This window comes from Sapajus apella, unplaced genomic scaffold, assembly GCF_009761245.1.
Source record: "Sapajus apella isolate SASKATOON/1434 unplaced genomic scaffold, GSC_monkey_1.0 scaffold13, whole genome shotgun sequence".
NCBI lineage: Eukaryota > Metazoa > Chordata > Mammalia > Primates > Cebidae > Sapajus > Sapajus apella.
In genome coordinates this window covers 5,640,354-5,664,239 of record NW_022436953.1, presented here as the reverse complement: position 1 = coordinate 5,664,239, position 23,886 = coordinate 5,640,354, and the positions used below count along the sequence as shown (strand labels likewise).

At 52.7% G+C, this 23,886-nt stretch overlaps 1 protein-coding gene and 1 long non-coding RNA gene across 7 annotated transcripts; one reads left to right on the top strand and one right to left on the bottom strand.

Moving 5' to 3' along the window:
• Nucleotides 1–7,158: 7,158 nt before the first annotated feature.
• On the bottom strand, nt 7,159–8,942 carry LOC116553841. The gene is made up of 2 exons (XR_004269938.1): nt 8,711–8,942; nt 7,159–7,749 (listed from the first exon to the last, which is right to left on the bottom strand). It is a non-coding gene; the product is annotated as an uncharacterized LOC116553841 (long non-coding RNA).
• A 293-nt stretch (nt 8,943–9,235) lies between these two features.
• Nucleotides 9,236–23,088, top strand: LDB1 (LIM domain binding 1). 6 transcript variants are annotated; one of them, XM_032281412.1, is made up of 11 exons: nt 9,236–9,613; nt 18,048–18,150; nt 18,284–18,328; nt 18,439–18,514; nt 18,615–18,717; nt 18,885–19,057; nt 19,571–19,693; nt 19,928–20,011; nt 20,102–20,225; nt 20,432–20,574; nt 21,288–21,518. In XM_032281412.1, the coding sequence occupies exons 1-11, from the start codon at nt 9,589–9,591 to the stop codon at nt 21,516–21,518; spliced, it is 1,230 nt and encodes a 409-aa protein (XP_032137303.1). In that variant the 5' UTR covers nt 9,236–9,588. The 6 variants fall into 6 exon arrangements, with proteins under 6 accessions (XP_032137303.1, XP_032137298.1, XP_032137299.1 ...); XM_032281407.1 differs by having other exon boundaries at nt 9,479–9,613; nt 20,432–20,580; nt 21,288–23,088; XM_032281408.1 differs by lacking the exon at nt 9,236–9,613 and adding an exon at nt 14,603–15,224 and having other exon boundaries at nt 20,432–20,580; nt 21,288–22,046.
• The last annotated feature ends 798 nt before the right edge of the window (nt 23,089–23,886 follow it).

Below are 23,886 nucleotides of genomic sequence, written 5' to 3'. Positions count from 1 at the left end.
GTGGATCACGAGGTCAAAAGATCGAGACCATCCTGGTCAACACGGTGAAACCCCGTCTCTACTGAAAATACAAAAAATTAGCTGGGCATGGTGGTGCGTGCCTGTAATCCCAGCTACTCAGGAGGCTGAGACAGGAGAATTGCCTGAACCCAGGAGGCGTACGTTGCGGTGAGCCGAGATCGCGCCATTGCACTCCAGCCTGGGTAACATGAGTGAAACTCCGTCTCAAAAAAAAAAAAAAAAAAAGAAAAAAGAAATTTAAAAAATAGCTGGGCATGGTGGTGTGTGCTTGTAGTCCTAGCTACTTGGGAGGCTGAGGTAGGACTATTGCTTGTGTTCAGGAGTTTGAGGCTGCAATGAGCTATGATTGCACTCTAACCTCAGTGACAGAGCAAGACCCTGTCTCTAAACATATATAAAATAGGCTGAGTGTGGTGGCTCACACCTATAATCTCAGCACTTTTGGAGGCCAAGGCGGGTGGATCACTTAAGGTCAGAAGTTCGAGACCATCCTGACAAATATGGTGAAATCCCGTCTCTGCTAAAAATACAAAAATTAGCCAGGCGTGGTAACACACGCCTGTAATCCCAGCTACTCAGGAGGCTAAAATGAGAGGATCGCTTGAACCCAGAAGGCAGAGGTTGTAGTGAGCTGAGATCGTGCAACTGTACTTGAGCTGTGACCAGGCCACTGCACTCTAACCTTGAGACAGAGCAAGACTCTTTCTCAATTTATTTTATTTTACTTATTTATTTTTTTGAGACGGAGTCTCACTCTGCTGCCCAGGCTGCAGTGCAGTGGCGTGGTCTCAGCTCACTGAATGTCCACCTCACAGGATCATGCAATCCTCCTGCCTCAGCCTTCTGAGTAGCTGAGATTACAGACTTGTGCCCCCATGCCTGGCTAATTTTTGTATTTTTAGTAGAGATGGGGTTTCACCATGTTGGCCAGGCTGGTTTCGAACTCCTGACCTCAGGTGAGACGCCCACCTCAGCCTCCCAATGTGCTGGGATTACAGGCTTGAGCCACCACCCCTGGCCTCTGTCTCAATTTTTTAAAAAGTTATATATATATATATATATGTGTGTGTGTGTGTGTGTGTGTGTGTGTGTGTGTGTGTGTGTGCAAATAAATTAAAAACCATATTCCTCGATTCTTCTCCAGGAATATGATTTAGTTTATCCAAGCATGGTGTCTTCTCCTTGTTTAACAAGTTTCCTGGGAATTTTGTACATACTTTAAGAGACTGCTTTGGCAGAAAAATGAATGATGGTTGTAAATAATGATGGTGGTGATAATAGCAAATGGACAAGAGGGGAGGAGTCACGTGTCAGGGTAAGGGATAATCTATAAAAATTGTTGCAATCATTCAACAAAAGTTATAGTTCCCGGCTGGGCATGGTGGCTCATGCCTGTACTCCTAGCACTTTGGGATGCCAAGGCAGACGGACCACCTGAGGTCATGGGTTTGAGACCAGCCTAGACAACATGGTGAAATCCCATCTCTACTAAAAATACAAAAAAAAAAAAAAATTAGCCAGGTGTGGTGGCGCATGTCTCTAATCCCAGCTACTCAGGAGGCTGACAGGAGAATCGCATGAACCTGGGAGGCGGAGGTTGCAGTGAGCTGAGATCTTGCCACTGCACTCCAGCTTGGGTGACAGAGTCAGACTCTGTCTCAAAAAAAAAAAAAAAGTTGGCCGGGCGCAGTGGCTCAAGCCTGTAATCCCAGCACTTTGGGAGGCCGAGGCGGGTGGATCACGAGGTCAAGAGATGGAGACCATTCTGGTCAACATGGTGAAACCCTGTCTCTACTAAAAATACAAAAAAGAAATTAGCTGGGCATGGTGGCGCACGCCTGTAGTCACAGCTACTCGGGAGGCTGAGACAGGGGAATTGCTTGAACTCAGGAGGTGGAGGTTGCGGTGAGCTGAGATCACACCATTGCACTCCAGCCTGGGTAACAAGAGTGAAACTCTGTCTCAAAAAAAAAAAAAGAAAAGTTACAGTTCACATTCTAGGTTCCTGGCATTCTGTTAGATGCTAGAGGCTTGGCCCCCAATAAGACATATATCATCTGCTGTCTATTTGGAAAAAGATTCATCCTTTTTTTTTTTTTTTGGTTTTTGAGTCAGAGTCTCACTCTGTCACCCAGGTTAAAGTACAATAGTGCAATCTCAGCTCACTGCTGTCTCAGACTGTTGGGCTCAAGTGATCCTCCCTCCTCAGCCTCCTAAATTGCTGGGATTACATGTGTAAGCCATAGCATTCAGGTCAAGATTATTCCTTGAAAGACAGAGCAGTGCCAATAAGTAGTTAAAGGAATTTCAAGGGTGAGAGAAGTGTGAGAGAAAATATAGAAGGCCAAGGTCAGGAGAGGGAGTTGGATGGGAGCTGTTCTAGGAGTTAGGACAAACAGGGACTTACCTCTCTTGGAATAAGTCAAGCCACTTGCTTCTGCTGTCTGCCTTTTTGCAAAGCTCCTCTTCCTTCCCCTTTCCTAATCTTAACCTCTTCTCAGTACCTCCTGTATGTGTCCAGAGTCCATCTTGCACTAATGACTAGTATAAAAAATACTAGAAGCACTCTGCACAGTGGCTCATGCCTGTAATCCCAGCACTTTGGGAGGCCGAGGAGGGCAGATCACGAAGTCAGGAGTTCAAGACCAGCCTGGCCAACATGGTGAAACCCCATCTCTACTAAAAAAAAAAAAAAAAAAAAATTAGCAGGGTGTGGTGGCACGTGCCTGTAGTCCCAGCTACTCAGGAGGCTAAGGCAGAAGAATCGCCTGAACCCAGGAGGTGGAGGTTGTAGTGAGCCGAGATTGTGCCACTGCACTCCTGGACCACAGAGTGAGACTCTGTCTCAAAAAAAAAAAAAAAAACTGCAGGCCTGCAGTCCCAGATACTCAAAAGGCTGAGGCAGGAGGATTGCTTGAACCCAGGAGTTGGAGTCCAGCCTGGGCAACACAGCAAGATGTAAAATAAGAAACAGACTGGCTAGGTGCGGTGGCTCATGCCTGTAATCCTAGACAGGCAGGCGTAGATGGGCAGATCACTAGGTCAGGAGAATGAGACTATCCTGGCCAACACAGCAAAACCACGTCTCTACTAAAAATACAAAAATTAGCCAGTCATTTTGATTTGGGTAGGCAAAACAAAACAAAACAAAAAAAACAGCCGGGTGTGGTGGCAGGCACCGGTAGTCCCAGCTACTCAGGAGGCTGAGGCAGGAGAATTGCTTGAACCCGGGAGGTGGAGGTTGCAGTGAGCCGAGATTGCGCCACTACATTCCAGCCTGGTGACAGAGTAAGACTCTGTCTCAAAAAAACAAAATAAAAAAATAAAAAAACAAAAAAACAGCCAGGTGTGTGGCTCACGCCTATAATCCCAACACTTTGGGAGGCCAAGGCAGGCAGATCATGAGGTCAGGAGTTCAAGACCAGCCTAACCAATATGCTGAAACCCTGTCTCTACCAAAAAAATACAAAAATTAGCCAGGTGTGCTGGCGCGAGCCTGTCGTCCCAGCTACTAGGGAGGCTGAGGCAGGAGAATCGCTGGAGCCCAGGAGGCAGAGGTTGCAGTGAGCTGCAATTGAGCCACTGTACTCCAGCATGGGCAACAGAGTGAGACTCCATCATAAAAAAATAATAATAATAAAAACAAAAAACAAAAAACAAGGGCCAGGGTCAGGCAGTGGGTCATATCTATATCATAGCTCTTTGGGAGGTCAAGGCGGGAGGATCACTTGAGGCCAGGAATTCAAGACCAGCCTGGCTAACAGCAAGAAACCTGTCTCTACAAAAAATAAAAAAGTTAGGGGGGCACAGTGATGTGTGCCTACAGTCCTAGCTACTTGGGAGGCTGAGGCAGAAGAACTGTTCGAGCCCAGAAGTTCGAGGCTGTAGTTACCTATGATCGTTCCACTGCACTCCAGCCTGGGCAACAGAGCAAGATCCTGTCTCAATTAAAAAAAAAAAAAAGGGCCGGGCACGGTGGCTCAAGCCTGTAATCCCAGCACTTTGGGAGGCCGAGGCGGGTGGATCATGAGGTCAAGAGATCGAGACCATCCTGGTCAACATGGTGAAACCCCGCCTCTACTAAAACTACAAAAAATTAGCTGGGCATGGTGGTGCATGCCTGTAATCCCAGCTACTCAGGAGGCTGAGGCAGGAGAATTGCCTGAACCCAGGAGGCGGAGGTTGCGGTGAGCCGAGATCGTGCCATTGCACTCCAGCCTGGGTAACAAGAGCGAAACTCCGTCTCAAAAAAAAACAAAAACAAAACAAAACAAAACAAAACAAAAAAAAAAAAGGGCCAGGTGCAGTGGCTCACGCCTATAATCCCAGCACTTTGGGAGGCTGAGGCAGGTGGGTCACCTGAGGTCAGGAGTTCGAGACCAGCCTAACCAACACAGAGAAACCCTGTCTCTATTAAAAATACAAAATTAGCTGGGTGTGGTGGCACATACCTGTAATCCCAGCTACTCAGGAGGCCCAGGCAGAATTGCTTGAACCTGAGAGGCAGAGGTTGCGGTGAGTGGAGATTGAGCCATTGCACTCCAGCCTGGCAATTCCAGCACTATGGGAGGCCAAAGTGGGTGGATCACTTCAAGGCCAACATGGTTAAACCCCGTCTCTACTAAAAATACAAAATTAGCCAGGTGTGGTGGTGCGCACCTGTAATCCCAGCTACTTAGGAGGCAGCAGCAGGAGAATCACTTGAACCCGGGAGATGGAGGTTGCAGTAAGTCGAGATTGTACCACTGCACTCCGGCCTGGGAAACAAAGCAACACCATCTTGAAAAAGAAAAGAGATAAGAAAAGAAATAAACAGAAAGCTAGAATGGCTCTGAATTGATTATTTAAAAATGGTTAATTTTGGCCAGATGCTGTGGCTCGTGCCTGTAATCCCAACACTTACGGAGGCTGAGGCGGGCAAATCATGAGGTCAAGAGATCGGGACTATCCGGGCCAACATGGTGAAACCCTGCCTCACCAAAAAAAAAAAAAAAAGCTGGGCATGGTGCGGCATGCCTATAGTCCCAGGTATTTGGGAGTCTGAGGAAGGAGAATCTCTTGAACTCGGGAGACGGAGGTTACAGAGAGCTGAGATCACACCACTGCACTCCAGCCTGGCAACAGAGCAAGACTCCGTCTCAAAAAAAAAAAAAAAAGGTTAATTTTATGTTATGTGAGTTTTACTACACCCACAGAGAGAATACTGGGCACTTATACCCATCTACACAAATCAGCTAAGCCTCCAGTCCTTCCAGGATGTTGTCATTAAGTTGAAGACCCTCCCTCCACATAGGCTCCACCTCCTTTCTACCACATACCGTCTGTCTGCCAGATTTCTGTGACTTCTCTTTTATTTTTGAGATGGAGTTTTCCTCTTGTTGCCCAGGCTGGAGTGCAATGGCAAGATCTCAGCTCACCAAATCCTCCACCTCCCGGGTTCAAGTGATCCTCCTACTTCAGCATCCTGAATAGCTATTGCACACATGCACCACTACGCTTGGCTAATTATTAGTTTTTTTGAGACGGAGTTTTGCTCTTGTTGCCCAGGCTGGAGTGCAATGGGGTGATCTCGGCTCACTGCAACGTCCATCTTCTGGATTCAAGTGATTATCCTGCCTCAGCCCCCCAAGTAGCTGGAATTACAGGCATGAACCACCGCGCTCAGCTAACTTTGTATTTTTAGTAGAGATGGGGTTTCTTCCTGTTGGTCAGGCTGGTCTCAAACTCCCGACCTCATGATTCACCTGCCTTGGCCTCCCAAAGTGCTGGGATTACAGGCATGAGCCACCACGCCTGGCCAATTTTTTGTATTTTTTTAAGTAGAGATGGAGTTTCTCCATGTTGGTTAGGCTGGTCTCGAACTTCTGACCTCAGGTAACCTGCCCACCTGAGCCTCCCAAAGTGCTGGGATTAGGGGCGTGAGCCACCGTGCCCAGCCCTATTCTTGCCTATACCACAATTCCCAGAGATGCTCCAAAGATGTTCTCCTCTCCCTCCCCAGGTCTGATTCACACTAGAAGTAATGCAAGGAGTGAAGCACTAGTTCAAGTGCTTGTTAGCTCTGTCATCTTGGCAAAGTTACCTAACTTCCGTAAGTGGAATTCCTGTAGAAGCCTCAATCGCCACTTTTTTTTTTTTTTTTTTTTTTTTTTGAGATGGAGTTTCGCTCTTGTCGCCCAGGCTGGAGTGCAATGGCAGGGTCTTGGCTCACTGCAAACTCTGCCTTCTGGTGTTCAAGCGATTTTCCTGCCTTAGTCTCCCGAGTAGCTGGGATTACACGCATGGGCCACTGCGCCCAGCTAATTTTTGTGTTATTAATAGAGACAGAGTTTTGCCATGTTTGCCAGGCTGGTGACCTCAGGTGATCCACCCACCTCGGCCTGCCGAAGTACTGGGATTTCAGGTGTGAGCCACCGAGCTCAGCCCAATCACTTATTTTAACCACCCTTTCAACAGTATTTAGATGCTATTTTCTTACCGATGACTGGGCCACTAAATAGGCTATAGTGTCAGTGGGAGTGAGAGAGGCAATCTTCCCAGAGAAGGTGAAGCTAGAACTAAGGTGTTAAGGAACCATTAACTAGTAGGTGAAGAAGAGGGAGAACAGTGTTTTGCAAGCAAGTTTAAATTTATTATCATCTCTGAACTTCAATTTTTCTACTTCTTCATGGAGTATGTAATAGCACCTTCTTCCAAAGGTCTTCACGCAAGGTAAATGAGTCAACAGGTGTAAAAGGCCTAGTGCAGTGCCTGGCACTACTGCATGCTCAACTAAGGCAGTTTTTTCTTCCTTCCTAACCTACCTTCCACACGTGTAATCTAGAAGGAAATCTCAGATTCACAGGAGGCAAAGACCTTTTAAAGGGTGGGTTGTAAGCCCCCTTATCCACCCAGGTGATCACCATTGTGTTGATCACCATGGAATCTGACCAAGCTAGTTGTTTGGAATAAGTGGCCTTAGGGGTAAGTGGACACAGGATTGGGGGAAGGCAAATAATTCATGAACAGAAGAGAGCAGGAGGTCAAGGCAGGTATTCCCCCTCCTCCACACCATCTCAAATTGTCCTGCCAATCCAGTCCCTTCCTGACTCTCTTGGAATTACACATATCTATCTAAAAAAAAAAAAAAAAAAAGCAGAAAGGAACACATATCTTTATCTTTTTTCTTTTTTTTCATTTTTAGATTTTGGTACAGAAGAGAAAGGAACACATATCTACAGGACTACCTGACTGATGCTGGACTAGGTGACTGGGTGTACATTGTCTAGTTTGATTCTCACCAAGCCATAGATACCAATTACAGACGATAAAGCTAGCGCACCGAGTGGTGTGGTCAGTTGTCTGAAACCACTCAGCTATTGTGGAGCGAAGCTTGCATTCAATTCAAACCCAGGTATCCACAATTCCAGGCCAGTGTTCTGTTGCCTTAGGTTCTCTCTACTCCCTCTAGTGCTGACCTTTGTCTGGGAGAATGCGGGAGGGGGTGCACTCAGTCAGGGGATGCTGCCAAGGAAACACTTGTGTTGAGTGCGGATGGCTTCAGTCAGGTCCTCTCTGCTCCTGGTGGGGGTGGGGATGGGGAAACGGGGGTGGGAGAATCCACAAGGTAGAGCTCCTCCTCCCCCATCCTAAACACATGGTGGGGAGGGTCTCCATTCCTAGGCAGGCCTTCTTTTCAATCCTCCAACTCTGCACCCTTCCATCATTTCATGCTCCCTCAGCAAAAACCTAAGGTGGAGAGAAGAGGTCTCATAAACACTTAAGCCTCCACATCTGTAACCCTCCCCCAGCCAGTCAAGCCAGCCGTGCAGACTCTGAGCCAGAGTGAGGGAACCAAACAGCCTTCTCAACCAACACCCCTCTAAGTAACAAAGAGGAGAACCCCCTAACCGGTCTAGGCCAGATGCCCTAGGGAGGAGACACTAGTCCAAGTCCCCAACCTTTATCCCTGGAGCCCATCATGAAGCTTAAAGAAAAACTAGCAGCTGGGGACCCCAGGAGGGAGGGGGTCAACTCTCTACTCCAGGCGGCTCCCTCCCTTCCCTCCTCCAGGCTAATAGGTATTTCCTGTTTATGAGGCAGCTAAAGCTGAGCTTTTGGGAAGAAATGGTGATGGAGCCCCTCCCCTCCTAGAGCTGGGTTGGAGAGTCCTTGAATTGTGACTGAAGGTTGGGAGGCTCCTCCTTGGGGAAGGAGTGTTCCTTATATTGGCCATCCATATCATCTCCCCGCCAACCCCACACGGCCCACAGCCTCTGCCTCTCTGGGTTAGGGGGCACTGGAAGGGCCTGTTTCCTGTTCTCATCTCCGAAGCCCTCAAAGGAGAGCAGCTTCCAGGCAGGGGGGTCGGAGGCAGTGGTGGGGGGGGGTTGGTACGGAGGTGAAGGCGCCAAGGCTGGAGAAAGGGGGGAAGGGAGAAGAGTGTCTTGACTGCTGCGTCAGTCTGCAAAGAGGAAGGATAGCCTCGTATTGCCCCTCCGTAAACCAATCTGGTGGTCATTCCTCAGCCTCCTTCCCCCAGCAAAACGCAGATCCCAAGCCCTTAGGCGGAGGAGGGCGGGGACCCCACTTAATTAACCCTTTTAGTTCTAGTCCCAACTGGTTTCGCAGGCAAAGGAGGAGTGGTTAATTTAGGGAGGGGGTGAGTTGGGGGTTGCTACAAGAATTAAGAGAATGCTTCTTTACCCACCCAGTTTAGGATAGGGACGCGAAACAAGGGGCCTCTAGAAGAAGGTTGGCATCTCAGCAGGGAGCACGAGCAGGGGGTCCGCAGTCCCTTTCCCCTCCCGGAGCGCTGCCCATGGTGGAGAGAGCTACACCTCACTGCCCACCCCGGCTCCGCCTCCCCTAGCCGCGGCTCCCGCTCCGGCTCAGCCAGGCTCCCCACCCGGCGGCACCCAGAGGACCGACACCGAGCGCGCGGCTGCGCCTCCAAGCCCTCCCCGTCGCCCTCCCCCTCGCCCTCCCCCTCGCCCTCCCTCTCTGGGGTCTCTGCCTCCGTCTCCTTTTTTAAAAGCTGCGTCACATGCATGCTGTTCCCTGAGCGCTCGCGGCCCCTCGCCGCCCGCCCGTCGCGCGGCGCACGCACGTCGTCGCTTGCTGCGCGCTCTCCCGGGTCACTTTGACACGGCTCTCCCCTCCCACTAGCAGGACAATTAGCATATTAATAAAGCCCGGCCCTGCCCGGCTCGGTCTGGGGAGCCGGCGCCGGCGCGAGGGAGCGCGAACGCGAGGGCGGAGAGGGGGGCGCTCGGCGGCGGCGGCGACGACGGCGGCGGGAGCGCACAGACACGCACACGCACACGCGCACACACGGACACACACTCCGCGGACGCACACCCGCGCGCACACACGCAGAGGCCGCTCGCCTTCCTGCCTGGCTTCCTTCCTGTCTGCTCCGCGCCTGACAGGCCCCTCGCTGCAGCCAGGGGCCGCCCGCACCGGGCCGAAGCCGGGCCGGGCCGGCAGCGGGGGCCGCGGGCGGCGGCGGCAGCTCATGCCCGGCCTGTCCCCGCGAGGGGCGGGCACCGTGACTCGGCTGGGTCCCCAGCGGCGGGCGATGTGAAGATGTCAGTGGGCTGTGCCTGTCCTGGTGAGTGGGGCGTGCGGCCACCCGGCCCCTCCCTGCCCAACTCTCCCCGCGGACCCCTCACCCCATGTTTGGCGAGAACTTGTGTGGGGGTCGTCGATGGCATGGGGGAGGCCGGGGGCTGGAAGGGCTACGCGGGGCCTCAGGCCGGCGGGTAGGGTTTTCCCCAACTGTATAAATGCGTAGCAGCTCAGAAGCACGGGAAGGAGACGCCGGGGGTGGCTTATGTGTATGTTTTTTTGGGGGGAGGCTAATTGGTGAGAGGTTTGGGGGGGCTGAAATTCTCAGAATTCCAGGTTGTAAGCCAATCAGAAGTGACTCTGGACTTTTGACCCCCCCCCTCAGGTCACCATAGAGTTGTGATTGGCTGGTTTGGGCTGCCCCCGCTTCTCTGCTGCCCATTGCCTCTTACCTATCCTGTGACATTCCCCCCGTGCTGTTTCTGAGGACCCTGTTTGCAGGGAGGTAGTTGATTAGGACCCATCTTGCCCCCCTTCAACTTTTCCTGCCTGTTGCCAGGGAAGGTTGGCCCTCCTGAGGCACTGGAGGTACTCCTAAGAGATGCTAGATAATTAGCCCCTTGGGTCTGGCATCTCTGCCCTAGTGGGAGGGTAGGCTAGGAAATAGAGTGATTTGTGGATAGGTGAGCTGGGGGAGCAATTCTTGGCCCCAAACTGAGAACTTGAGAGAGGACCCAGGCTCAGATCCCTGCCTCCTCAAAACACGTATCAACTTTTGCCAGGAATAGCCTAGGTCTGAGATTTTTTCTAGTGGGGCTGGGTGGGTCTACCTCACTGCCAGGAGGAAAGTGAGCAGCCATGCGCCTGGAGAGGTAGTCTACAGAGGGCCTCACAGCACAGTGTCTGTCTCCAGCCCCAAGACTCTGGGTCCTGGGATTAGCCTTTCTGCCCCAGACTGGAGTCAGCTTTCTCCTGGAAGTCAGTGTCCCTGAATGTAGCCCGGTTTGGCTACATACTTCACAACTGGACACCCCCCACTCCCCCACAAATCCCCAAGGGGAAGCTACCAGTGAGGAAGCTTCCTTGAAAATCATGTGACCCAGGCTAAGCTGGGCTGGGCACACACTTCAGGAGCCTGCTGAGGGTGATGTTTAAGGGGCATGGGACCCAGAAGGAGGGCTAAGAGAACCTAAGAATCCTAGAATATCCGGGTTTGGGAACCACTAGCTGGTGCTGCAGAGAGTTGAGGAAAGGAGAGGCAAGAGCTTGCCAAGCTGGAATCCTGCCTGGCCCCATCATCCCTCCTCCTACCAGCTTGGTGTACATGTTTATATGTGTGTATTTTCTCTCCTATGATTGCCCCATGCTGGGTACCCGGTTCAGATCCATCATGTTCTTAGCCCACCCCAGGGCAGAGCAGAAATTAAGGATCTGAACAAGCTAGAGGGATGAGTCTTAAATTTTGATTCTTAGTTCCTACAAATATAGGGTAAGGGGATATGTATGTATGGAGGGGTTGTCAGGCTGGAGGTGCATGGAAGGTTGGCCCTGAAGTTGGGGCAGGGTGCCTGGGTCTAGTGGGAGGAGAGAGAAAGTCTCTCCTTCCTAGTCTCCTGGAGCAGCATGGGAACAGGAAGAGGGCCCAAGCCCAGGGGTATGTGGGTGGGTGAGGAGACAACTTCAGTCAGTGCCCCAGAAGACATGTTCCTTTTGTGTCTAGTGGTCTGACGGAGGGAAAGGGGGCAAAAGATAGGGAAGAGTAGGGAGTCTTTTTCCAGATCATGAAGTCTTATAGATTGATGCCACAGAGGTTGGATGGAGGTTAGACTTCAAGGAGAACCACTCGAGGAGGGGCTTGAGAGTAGAGTGGAGGTGGGGAATAGTAGCAGTTGGGGTTAGAGAGGGGACCCGACTTGCAGCTTGCTTGGATGGGGGAAGCACATGCTTGAACACGAGGGCAGCGTGGCAGCATGTAGCAGTCCAGGCCCGAAGACTTCCCCCACCTTGAGCAGCCCTGGGGTGAGGGTTGAGGTGCCCTGGCAGGCCGCCTGCCGCCTGCCTGCCTGCCTGCCTGCCTGCCTGAGTCTCTCCTTTGTGCTCTGCTGTCTCCGGGCTCCTCCTCCTCCCCCAGCCCGGCAGAGACAGCACATGCCCCACACATGTGACTGAGGGAAACCAGAGCGCACACAGACCCACACACATGCACACACAGAAACACCACAAGATACACACATACACACGCCCAGCTCCCATAGTGCTCCTGGGGTGAGGACCAGCTTTTGGGGCTGGAATGGCTGAGAACAGGGAGAGCTACTGCTAAGGGCATCACCCTGAGCAAGATGCTGAGGGGGCTAGGGCCTGTCTGGGGCAGCATGTGGCTCAGAAGGGTTAAGGCAGGGAGGAGTAGGGGGAGGGGAGGAGGCAGCAGTGGTGGCGGCTGGGAGCCAGGAGAGGAGGATGGCAGAGCGCCAGGCCAACGGGAGGCCGGGCACAGACAAAGGAAGGGGGGCAGGCACACTGGAGGCCTGGGTCAGGGAGCCCCAGGGGCCCAGGCAGGGGGCAGTGCTGGTACCTCATCCTGTGGGCTGGGGCTGGCGGCTGTCCTTTGAGTCCCCACCTCCAGGAGGAGTACGTTCCCTCATCATCTTTGTCATTCTTTGCTGCTCCCTCCACCTCACCACTAATTCTAAGGCCTTGTAACTCAGATTTGCTCTTTTTAGCTGGACCTGTTCTGCCCCTGTGCAACTGGGTGAATCGGGTCAGAGCAGAGAAAGGAGCAGACTTGCTCCTTGGCATTTAGGGGCTCCTCCACTCCACAGTGAGACTGGAGGGCCCTTGTAGTTCCTCCTGTCTGAGGAGACAGGCTGGGTGGGGGTTCTGAGCTCTGGGCTGGAGGCAGAAGCCAGAGCACATACCCTTACCTCCTTCCCATGTGGACAGTGATTTGAAGCCTGGAGGGGGAAGGGAATAGGAATGGCTGCAGGGCTTGGCTTATATCCAGTGGGTTTAGAAGTGCAGGGTTCAACCCCCGCCCCCAACCCTCCCCTGTCATCTTGTCTCAGTGAGATCTGTTAGGATCTCACTGTTAGGGTATTTGGCCCTATGTGCTATGAGGATCTCTTGAGGTACTGCCTGTGAATGCACTTTGGAAAGTTTAAAGGCAGTGGGGGAGAAGTGGGGCTACCCAAGCTATAAATTTGAGAGTCAGTGGGAATGTCGTAAGTCCTGGTCATAGGCTGTATGTTGCAGTCTGGCTGAATGTCATACATTTCAGTATGTTTGTGAAAGCTGGGGTTTATCATATGGCCAGGCTTTGATGAAGAATGGTACGCGGGTTTCAGAGAGGGTGATTTCTAGGTTAAGTCCTTGTATAATAAATGATCGGGGTGTATATGTGATAGGCTGTCACAGGTTTAGGGGTTATAACACAGTTTTCGTGTGTGTATTGAGGTCAGGATGCATAAGTGTCATAGGTCCCAGTGTGTATGACTTAGACTGTGTGTGTGTGTGTGTGTGTGTGTGTGTATGTGTACGTCCAGGATTTGGGTATATTTAGGATTTGAGATATATCACAGGCTGATGGCCAGACGCGGTGGCTCATGCCTATAATTCTAGCACTTTGGGAGACCAAAGCTGGTGAATTACCTGAGGTCAGGAGTTCGAGACCAGCCTGGACAACATAGCAAAACCCTGTCTCTACTAAAAATACAAAAATTAGCTGGGTATGGTGTCACACACTTGTAATCCCAGCTACTTGGGAGGCTGAGGCAGGAGAATCACTTGGACCTGGGAGGTGGAGGCTTCACTGAGCCGAGATCACACCACTAAACTCCAGGCTAAGCAACAGAGCAAGACTCTCAGGCAAAAAAAAAAAAAAAAAAAGAGATATCACAGTATGAAATGTGTATCAGGTATTGATTTATGTGAAAGTGAGATGTGTTATTTATGTGGAAGATGTTCACAGAGCCAGGTGCAATATTATTGCACAGTTAACTAGTGAGTATGTCATGAGAAATCCTGTCCTTGGAGTTATGTGTGAATATAGTTGGGGGCAGGGACAGGGAGTAGAGGAGCAGACACTCAAATTGCAAAGAAGGAAATAGAAGGTTTGTGCCCCGCCCCGTGTGTGTGTGTGTGTGTGTGTGTGTGTGTGTGTGTGTACTGTTTTCCTTTTCCTATCTGTCCAAGAGTAGGGCCTGGAGCCCTACGCAACTTTTAGAAATACCTACTCCTGCTACAACAAAATTACCTTAGGAAAAAAATAGCAATACCTGCTCCCTTGGGATGCCCCTGCTGGATGGGAGTACAGACCCTACCCACTAACCATATACCTTTTTTTTCTGGGGTGGTGGGGAGGATTCAGCAGCAAAGTAGGCTCCTCCTGGGGACTCTTCGATGGCCAAGTTGGCTTTCCCTAGCTCTGACAATGTGTCTTTCCCTGGCACCCACTTGTCTTCAAGTGGTGGTGGTGGGGAAGGGGGCTTCCTTTTAAGAGGGATCTAAGTCAAGGCTTGGAACTTAGCTGGGTTGGGGGCAGGGAAGACTGCAGTGTCCCCCTCTTCAATCAGTGTTTACTGGCTGATGTCAGAATGTGTCTCTGTCAAAAATAACCCCCTGGAGCCTCCCCCAGCTGCTCTGGGATTTCACCAGGGGAGCCCAGGGTGGCAGCCCGGGTCAGCCTTCAACCTGAGCCATCACAGGGGTGAGGAAGAGAGGTTTGTGAGGTGCTTTGAAGATCTTGGAGTCTGCGGAGAGGAGCCCACACTCCATCTCTGCGAGTGGCTTTGGCCCCCGTGCTCACTCCTGAGCACCGGGCCTGGGGCTGGGGGGAGGCGGGCTGCATTTCATTCCTGGCCCCTACAGGCCTCTCCTCCATCCAGGTCTCTCCCAGCCCAGTCTGATCCGTCCCCTGTCTCTCCCAGTCTCTATCTCTCTTTTGTTTTTCTCAGCAGTCCCTCCGTCCCAGCCTCCCTCCCTCCTTCGCTCTTCCTCTTTCCTCGCAGGGAGGGGGCGGGGCCGGTGGGGGCAGCTCCACCCTCCGCCCGCCCTGGGGCCTCATTCTGAGAGAGGCTCGGAGAGAGAGCGAGCGGGGAGGGAGGGAGGCAGGGAGAGAAAGGGAGAAAGGCAGGCAGCCGGCTGGCGCTGTGTGTGTGTCTGAGTGTGCGAGTGTGAGTGAGTGTGAGTGCTGGGCCCTACCTCTCCTGGTGCCCCCAGTAGAGGGGCCCGGTGGCCTGGGGAGGGCGGGCGGGCTGCTCGGAGGCAGAGGCAGCGAGAGGCGGCGGCGGGGAAAGCAGAGGAGGAGGAGAAGGAGAGAGGAAAGAGCGGAGCAGCCATTGTTGAGGGAAACCTTGCAAACAAAGAAGGCTCCGGACTCCCCGCGGCCCCCCGCCCCCCAGGCCGGCCCCCTGGTCCCCGGCCCCTGGCCCAGTGGCCATTGTAACTTTCCCCCGGGGCTGCGGCCGCCGCGGGGCTGGCCGAGGCTGTGCTTGCGAGTCTTTGTGCGGCCGGCGGAGTGGAGCTCCCAACCGGGCCTGCCCGTCCCACTCGGGACATGAGCGGCTGAAGTTGTCCCCTCTCAGCCCTCACCCTTGCCAGGACCCCTCTGGGCTTGCAGTCGCTCCCCGCACCTCTCCTGGCCCCCTCAGTTCTCCCAGGTAAGTCTGGGCACCCTGCAAGCCTGCTGGGGGTGGGCGGAAGGCCCTCAGCCCGGCCCGGGCCTGGTCTGCTGGCTGGGGGAGAGGTGCCCCAGCTCAGAGCAGCCGGGGTGCTCAGGCCTGCTGACCTGTGGCCAGCCCCTAAAGGAGGGGGCCTGCCCTCAGGTCAGCCTGGTTACCATGGCAATGCCCAGCTGGAGGCGCCCCCCCTCAGCCGCAGATGGAGCTTCCTCCCTGAGAAAACTTTACTAGTTCTGGGCTCTTCTCCCCCCCTTCGTGAGGGCTCCCAGATTGCTAGAGGTGGGAGGGGGGCTATGGCTGTCTCTAGGGCTGGATGACACACCCCCCCTCCCCCCCCGCCCCCCACCTTGTTCCCTCTACCCCTGCTGCTGGGGACAGGCAGCAACAGGGACAGATGGTCTGGGTGATGTCCCTCCCCTTCTCTACTCCCAAGCTCTTGTGCTGGGGCTACTGGGAGTTGTGGCTCTGGAGAGATGCTGAGTTTGTGTCCATTCACTGGAGGAGCAAATAGAGGCCCAGAGCGTTGGGCTTTAACTCCTTAGAGCTATTTACCCAGTTTCAGACAATGCCTCTTCATTCTCTAGAGAGAGAAAGGGAGGCTCTGAGAATTTTTTTTTTTTTTTTTTTTTTTCCAAAACTGTCGAGAAACCCAGGCGTCCTGCTTCCCTTCTCTTTAGGTTCTTGAGCTAACACATTTCTTCAAGTGGCCTCGAAACGGAGGAGGCAGAGGTGGTTAGGCTGTGGGAGAAAGGATGGCCTAATTGGAGGATGAGGGCCAGGTCTGAGAATCTGCTCTTGGGTTCATTGCCCAGGGGGCTATGTGAGCTTGAGTTTCCTGTGTGGCCCTAGTCTACCTGTCTTTGGAGTGGGGATACTTGGTGGCTTGGTGGGGACTGTCTCTTTCTGGAGACACAGGCACAGTCCAGACTGGCATGTGAAGGCTGTGTGTGCTGTTCTTGGAGCATGTGGACGTGGCCCGTGAGAGCTTGTGCATGGGGTGAGGGCCTATTGGGGGCACTCTGATTCTGCCTGGGGCTGCTGGGTTCCAGCCCTTGATAGGCATGTTGGGGCGAGCTGAGGGTGGAAGCCTGCTAGGCAGGATGGAGCACACGTGTGTGCAGGCACACACAGGCTCTGACTCTTGGCACCTTCAGGGACTGTGCAGTCTGGGACCGACCTTTTGCCTGCATCGTGAGGACAGGGCCCTGGGGAGAGAATTAAATGACACATGTTGGCACAGGGTCTTCTTTTGTCTCTTCCACCCCCCCCAAGGAACAAAGTAGATTTTGCATCTAAGTTGGGGAGGGGACATAGATACAGTCAATCCAGCTACCCTCCCAAATACCGTCCAGTTTTAGGGACCCAAGGAAGCAAATGCGATTGGAGTCAGATGAACTTTTGGGACTGTGCCTCAATTTCTTCTTAGAGAAGGGGGAACAGCTGCAGAGGTACCTGGGGCATACCCAAGTATGAATTTAACACTTCTCCCTGTCAGAAAATAGTATTCCAAGAACTGTTTGCTGTTAGGTGAGGTGAGAGAGAGGACATGTGCACATGCACAGATACACACTAGCGAGACCCCTGTCTAGTGACCACCTGCCCCTAGACTGAGGGACATAGTTCCCGAACCACCTACTTTTCGATTATAGGTAGAGTGGGATCCAAAGGAGATTCCTGCCTCCCCTACTCCAAGTCTCAGAAGAGAAAAGGGGTTGAGGCTTTTGGGTTTCTGGTTTACAGACAATACTCTACCCTTGGTAGGGGTGGGGGTGGGGGCTGGGCTGATAAGGGAGTGGCCGTTAGTGGGGCTGCAGAAGGCCCAACTGGTTATCTGGTAGGTGGCACCCAACAGGCACCCACCCCCATTTATCTTTCTATCACTTGCCCTCCTGAAACCCTGAGGCTGGAGGAGGGGCAGAGTTAGAAAATTCCCCCGTTCCTCCCTCACTTTGGTCTCTAGAGGGCGATAGAGGGATCAGCTGGTAGAAATGGTGTAGGATATGGGAATCAGAAGATCGGAGCTCAAGTCCTAGTTTTGACAGTTACTAGCTTTATGATCATGGCAAGTTCCTTTGAGCCCTCAGTTGCCTCACCTGTAAAATGGGAATATTATGGTCAGCCCTGCTACTTCATAAGGTTATTATGATGATTTTATGAAACTACTTAGATTAAAAGGGGGTTTATCAAAATTATATTCTAGTGTTTGGATATTTATTTATTCTGTGATAATTCTTCCCAGCTTCAATTCCTCTTCTGTCATCTAGGACTCAGCCAAATGAAGAAATAGGATCTTGGGTATAGCCAGGTTCAGAAAGAGAGACCGGTGATCCCTAGGGTAGCTACCCTCTAGTCCGTCACTTTCTTGTAACCAGGCCGGGGAGTGCCGTAAGACCAGTCCCTATCCACACAGTCTAGCAGGCTTATCGAAGAGCTCCCAAAAGGGGATGAGGGGACTCCTGTTTCTTTTAGAGAGACAGGGTCTCACTCTGTTGCCCAGGCTGAAGTTCAGTGGTATGACCTCTGCTCACTGCAGCCTCAAACTCCTGGGCTCAAGCGATCCTCCCACCTCAGCCTCCCAAGTAGCTGGAACCATAGGCGTGCGCCACCATACCCAGCTAACTTTTAAAATTATTTTTAGTGACAAGGTCTTGCTATGAGGCTGGTTGCGAGGTCTCGCTATGACACTCGTCATTGCAGCCTTGACCTCCTGTGCTCAAGCAGTCTTACCTTGGCCTCCCAAAGTGCTAGGATTACAGACGTGAGCCACCACGCCCAGCTGTGACTCCTTTCTTTGTCTTCTAGGTTGTTCCTCAAAGTCATTCAAGCTGTACTCGCCGAAGGAGCCCCCGAACGGCAACGCCTTCCCCCCCTTCCATCCCGGCACCATGCTGGATCGGGATGTGGGGTGAGTGAGTCTGTTGGCCACTTCCTAACCCTTCTCCAGGTGGGATCCTGCTTGGAAAGGGTAGGGAGTAGCCCCCCACCCCCAATAATTCCTATCTTCCACCCTCATTCTCATAGCCTCTTCCTTTACACAGCCCAACTCCCATGTACCCGCCTACATACCTGGAGCCAGGGATTGGGTAAGTGCAGTCTAGTGGAGAGGAAGGTGCTTTCCACTGGGAGAAGGCTGAGGTGGGGGTGGGGTGGGGAGGCTCTGCTCCTACTAACCTCCCTCCTTCACTTCTTCCAGGAGACACACACCATATGGCAACCAAACTGACTACAGAATATTTGAGCTTAACAAACGCCTTCAGAACTGGACAGAGGTATGGCCGAGGGAAAAGGGGCTGGGAGCAGGAGGGCCATCTGGGCACCCCGTGGGATAGTTTATGACACATGAACACATACGCCTCACCATGCTCCTAGGAGTGTGACAATCTCTGGTGGGATGCTTTCACGACTGAGTTCTTTGAGGATGATGCCATGTTGACCATCACTTTCTGCCTGGAGGATGGACCAAAGAGATATAGTAAGCAGCCTCTGGGGTCTTTCTGTCAGGGTGTATACCTCCTGTGTAGTTCTAAGGTCTGGAAGTGGGTCTGGGAGTGCCAGGGGATGTCTAGTTTGGTAGGGGAGGCATCTGCCTGGCCCCTTTTGAAGTCCCTTTGTCCTGAAGAGTTTGTCCCATCTCTACAGCCATTGGCCGGACCCTGATCCCACGCTACTTCCGCAGCATCTTTGAGGGGGGTGCTACAGAGCTGTACTATGTGCTTAAGCACCCCAAGGAGGCATTCCACAGCAACTTTGTGTCCCTCGACTGTGACCAGGGCAGCATGGTGACCCAGCATGGCAAGCCCATGTTCACCCAGGTCAGCAACCCTGCTGGATATGGAACACCATGGCACCTGGGTTTGATTCCCCGTCTCTCTCCTAGTGTATACTCACAGCTATTCCCCGGGGAGCCATAATGTGAAGTGGCAAAATAAAAAGGGAGGGTTGCAACCGTCAAGCAAACATGTGTTGCATTTATATGGGATAGTTTTCTGGGCCCCAGGGCTACAGGAGTGAACAAGAGTCTGCCCTCACATAGCTTAGAACAGATGGGTATATCACTAGCTACATGGGGAGAGGACAAGGATCTGTTAAGCTTTTCTACTGTGTGTGTGTGTGTGTGTGTGTGTGTGTGTATGTGGGTGTGTCTGCGCATGTTTCTGTGTGTGTGTACGGGCCAGGTATATGGGTGGGGGTTGCTGCACCCAGATTTAATGTGCGGGTGACAAAATATGCAGAGGGAGAGTTATAAGCAAATGGGAGGTTGTAATAGACATATTTCAGGTACGGTATGTTGGGAGGGGGCAGGGTTGTGACAAGCCTGTCTTCAGGTGTGTGTGGAGGGCCGGTTGTACCTGGAGTTCATGTTTGACGACATGATGCGGATAAAGACGTGGCACTTCAGCATCCGGCAGCATCGAGAGCTCATCCCCCGCAGCATCCTTGCCATGCATGTGAGTTGTGAGCAGGACCCAGGACGAAAGAGTGAAAGCAGACGGGAGGAAGGGTGGAACAAGGTCTGCCATTTTCTGACTGACCTTAGACAGGGTTAGGGTTTCTTCATCTGAACAGCAGGTTGAATAAGAGGCTGTCCTCTCTCAGGAGGGTCACAATGCTCTCATGATAAGGCAGATGAGCAGAGGCAACCCAGGTGTCAGTGTTCTTGCTTGTCTTTTCTCCCACTCTAGGCCCAAGACCCCCAAATGTTGGATCAGCTCTCCAAAAACATCACCCGGTGTGGGCTGTCCAATTCTACTCTCAACTACCTCCGAGTGAGTCCAAGCACCCAGTTTCTGCCCCAGTCCATTTAGTCTCAGCTCCATGTCTATCCCCTGACAAGCCACCTCCTGGTGTACCCCTAGCTCTGTGTGATACTGGAGCCCATGCAGGAGCTCATGTCCCGCCACAAGACCTACAGCCTCAGCCCCCGTGACTGCCTCAAGACCTGCCTTTTCCAGAAGTGGCAGCGCATGGTAGCACCCCCCGGTGAGTGCCTTGCACTTGTTCTTACCAAGATCTCACACTGCTCCCCAAAGCTGTATCTTTATTTTCTTTTGAACTTTTCCCTGCCCCTTCCTTGCTCCTGGGTCTACAAAATTGGGATCAGGGCAGGCTCATGCTCCTTGGGAGCCACAGTGGAAAATAGGGGACCCAGGGCATTCTCCCATCTGAGTCTCCTTTCCCCGGCACAGCGGAGCCCACACGTCAGCAGCCCAGCAAACGGCGGAAACGGAAGATGTCAGGGGGCAGCACCATGAGCTCGGGGGGTGGCAATACCAACAACAGCAACAGCAAGAAGAAGAGCCCAGCTAGCACCTTCGCCCTCTCCAGCCAGGTACCTGTAAGCATCTCGGCTTTCTTCTCTCTTCTGGGCTGCCCCACCACTCACCCTTGACCCCTGTCCAAGCCTGAGCTCACAGCAGGCATAAAAGCAAAGACAGGTTTTCTCATGTACTCTGCCAGCCTGGGCTGACTGCTTTTACTGGTGAGAGAGTCCTTGTCAGGGACTTGCATGGTTGTGATCACACAGACTCAGCCGTAGGAAGCTAGGGCATAAAGGGACAGAGACAGCCATGAGGACATAACGGACGTTCAGGACAGACAGCTTGGGGCTCACGTACCATCCAACTCACACTCACACTGAGAGAGATATGAAGACTGGAGTGTTTGCAGATCTAGAATACACGCCCATGCACATGCACACATTGCCCTATCTCATGTTTTTGATCTGCTCCCTTTCTCTTACATGTGGACAGAAGTTGAGGAGTTCCCTAAAATTCTGGGGAGATGGACTAGGGAGCTAGGGGAATAGAGTGACTTCTAGAACTTAATGGATATGGGCTAAAGGCTGTGATGCTCTGGTGTCCTTCAGTGGGAAGGATTCCAGGAGCTGAGGGTGTCAGGAGTTGGGGTTTTAAATTTGGGTGTGAGGAGGGGGTGGGGGCGCTTGAGCTTCCAGGGTGGGTATTGGGGCTCTGGGGGTATCTGCCGCCCTGGGCCGGGCGAGCCCTTGCCCCGATTATGTTTGGGGACCTCCGCCACTCTCAGGATGTGATGGTGGTGGGGGAGCCCACCCTGATGGGCGGGGAGTTCGGGGACGAGGACGAGAGGCTCATCACCCGGCTGGAGAACACCCAGTTTGACGCAGCCAACGGCATTGACGACGAGGACAGCTTTAACAACTCCCCTGCACTGGGCGCCAACAGTCCCTGGAACAGCAAGCCTCCGTCCAGCCAAGAAAGCAAATCGGAGAACCCTACGTCACAGGCCTCCCAGTAAAAGGCCCTGCCGTGGCCACCCAGCGCTCTGCCGGCCTGCCCCACCCCTCGAAGCCCCAGGAAGCAGAAGACAGATTGAAAAGGCTGAGCATCTAAAATGGGCAGCCTCCATCCACCCGCTTCAGGGAGGAACTGGACTCGCTGGGGGCAGGTGCCAAGATTTGTCCCCCAGTGGCCCTGGGCTGGGCCTGGCCTCTGCAGAGCCTTTTGGGGGAAGGGGGTACTCGTGGATGCCTACATGGAACCTGGGTCTCTGAGAAATGTCCTGACCACCCCCCAGGGCATTTGCCTCCATCCTCACCCCAGATTCTGGGTTTCCCATCCCCCTGACTTTACTCCTTTCAAGCCTGGGGGTTGTCTATACCCACAGCCCTTAGGGACTTAAAGTTATGGGGCTTGGTTGAATGCCCCTTCCCCTAGGCAGCTGGTGATAGAGGGGTAAAGCTCTGGGCCCCTCTTCCCTGTTGCCACGTATCCCAGCTCCAAGTTTTTTAAAAAATAATATTATTAAAAATGTAAGTTAAAAAAATCATTCATGTCCCCCCTCTTCCCCCTATTAAAAGTCCAGCTACCTCCCTACTCTTGGCAGATTGGGGGGCTAGGGCCCAGGTGGGGGTGAGAGTGGGGGAGGGGTTATGCATACCATTTTATACAGTGTGAGAGCTTCAGACCAAGGAGACACTCTGCCATCTCTCTACCCCTTTCCTCTGGGGTGACTGCAGTTGGGGAAGGCATGCCATGGGGTTGGGGGACATCAGTGGCCACATCTTGGTGACAAACCCCTGATGTTTCTGTCTTTCCATCCTCTGGACTCTGGCCTGTCCTCCTAGTGCTCGTGACTCCCTCTGTTCCAGCCAGCCCCACCCCCATGGTGTGTATATTCCTTATGAGTCCTCCATGAGAGCAGTTGTCTAGGATGCAGGGGGGAGAGGCTTCCTCCCTTGGGGAGTGTGGAGGGAAGGGAACAGCCTTGTTTGTTGCTGTATTTTTGGTTTTGTCTCAGTTGGGCAGGCATGGGATGGGAGAGGTGCTTAGCCACTTTTCTCCGGAACCCTCCTTCAGCCCCTCCAACTGCATATATAATCCTACTCTGCCCTTCACAGAGGGGGAGGAGCCACTGAACTAAGAACGTCCCGGCTCTAAGCCCACCAGAGAAAAACAGGCCTCTGTACCCCCATTTGAGGTAGAGGGTCTTCTTCTGTCAGTATCCCCTGCCTCTCCTTCCTCATAGAAGGGAGGAACAGGAGGCAGCTGGGATCCTCAGGTTGGCCAGGGTACAGCCAGGAGCAGGGTTCCACGTGGCTGGGCCAGCTCTGTGGCTTTGCTGCCTTTTCCTGTGGCCAGTCCCAGGAAGTGCTAGCACCACCTCTCTTCCCTTTGGATTCTGGGGGTCCCCCACACCCTATTTCCTCCACTCCAGCTGCCACTTTTGCAAGGGTATTGAGTCAGGAGCTGAGGGAAGGGGTGAGGAAGGTGGACGACCCACCCCAACTGTAATGTCTTTTTTTTTTTTTTTTTGGGCCATTTGAGTCATGTATGGTACCGATCAATAAAGAGACTTTTCGGTTTGAGAGTGTCCTGGTTGGTCATTGATGCCTAATAATGACTCAGTCCAGGGCAATCTTTTCCCCATACTTGCATTTCCTAAGACTGAATTGGACCCCTTTACTCTGACCTCACATTTCCCCTCTTCTGAAGTTCCCCTGAATTACACCTCTCCTTCACCCAAGACCCTAAAGTTTGTTCCCAAGTGTCCCAACCTGGCCCCATCTCCCTGAAAAGTTGGGGGAAAGCTGGCTTTTCCAGTCTGCTCCCCACCTCACCCCAAGACTGTTGCTTCTCTCCCCTAGCTGTCATGGGGCGGCCAGACAGGTGGCCCTCTTTGGTCAGGTTCCTGGGCTAGACAGCCCTGAAGTATGCTGTTGAGGGAGGGGTGGGAGAGGGGACTTGGCCTGGGAGGGGACTTTATTTAGAGGATCTTGGTCTACTTAGAGTGCCTGGGAGATTCTTATCCCTACCCAGCCCCCAGCATACTAGCCCAGGTGAGGCTTTTTAATTTAATTTAATTTAATTTTATTTTTATTTATTTATTTTTTTGAGACAGTCTCGCACTGTCACCCAAGGCTGTATGTAGTGCAGTGGCGTGATCTCAGCTTGCTGCAGTCTCCGCCTCCTGGGTTCAAGCAATTCCCCTGTTTTAGCCTCCCAAGTAACTGGGGCTACAGATGTGTGCCACCATGCCCAGCTATTTTTTTTTTTATTTTTATAGAGATGGGGTTTCACCATGTTGGCCAGGACGGTCTCGAGCCCCTGACCTTGTGATCCGCCCACCTTGGCCTCCCAAAGTATTGGGATTACGTGTGTAAGCC

Excerpts from the sequence above, each read along its gene's own strand:
- LDB1 (XM_032281407.1), top strand. The coding sequence starts at position 9,589 with ATGTCAGTGGGCTGTGCCTGTCCTG. Across the intron at positions 18,515-18,614 it reads GCCTTCAGAACTGGACAGAG|GAGTGTGACAATCTCTGGTG; the intron begins GTATGGCCGAGG and ends CCATGCTCCTAG. Across the intron at positions 20,012-20,101 it reads CTACTCTCAACTACCTCCGA|CTCTGTGTGATACTGGAGCC; the intron begins GTGAGTCCAAGC and ends GTGTACCCCTAG.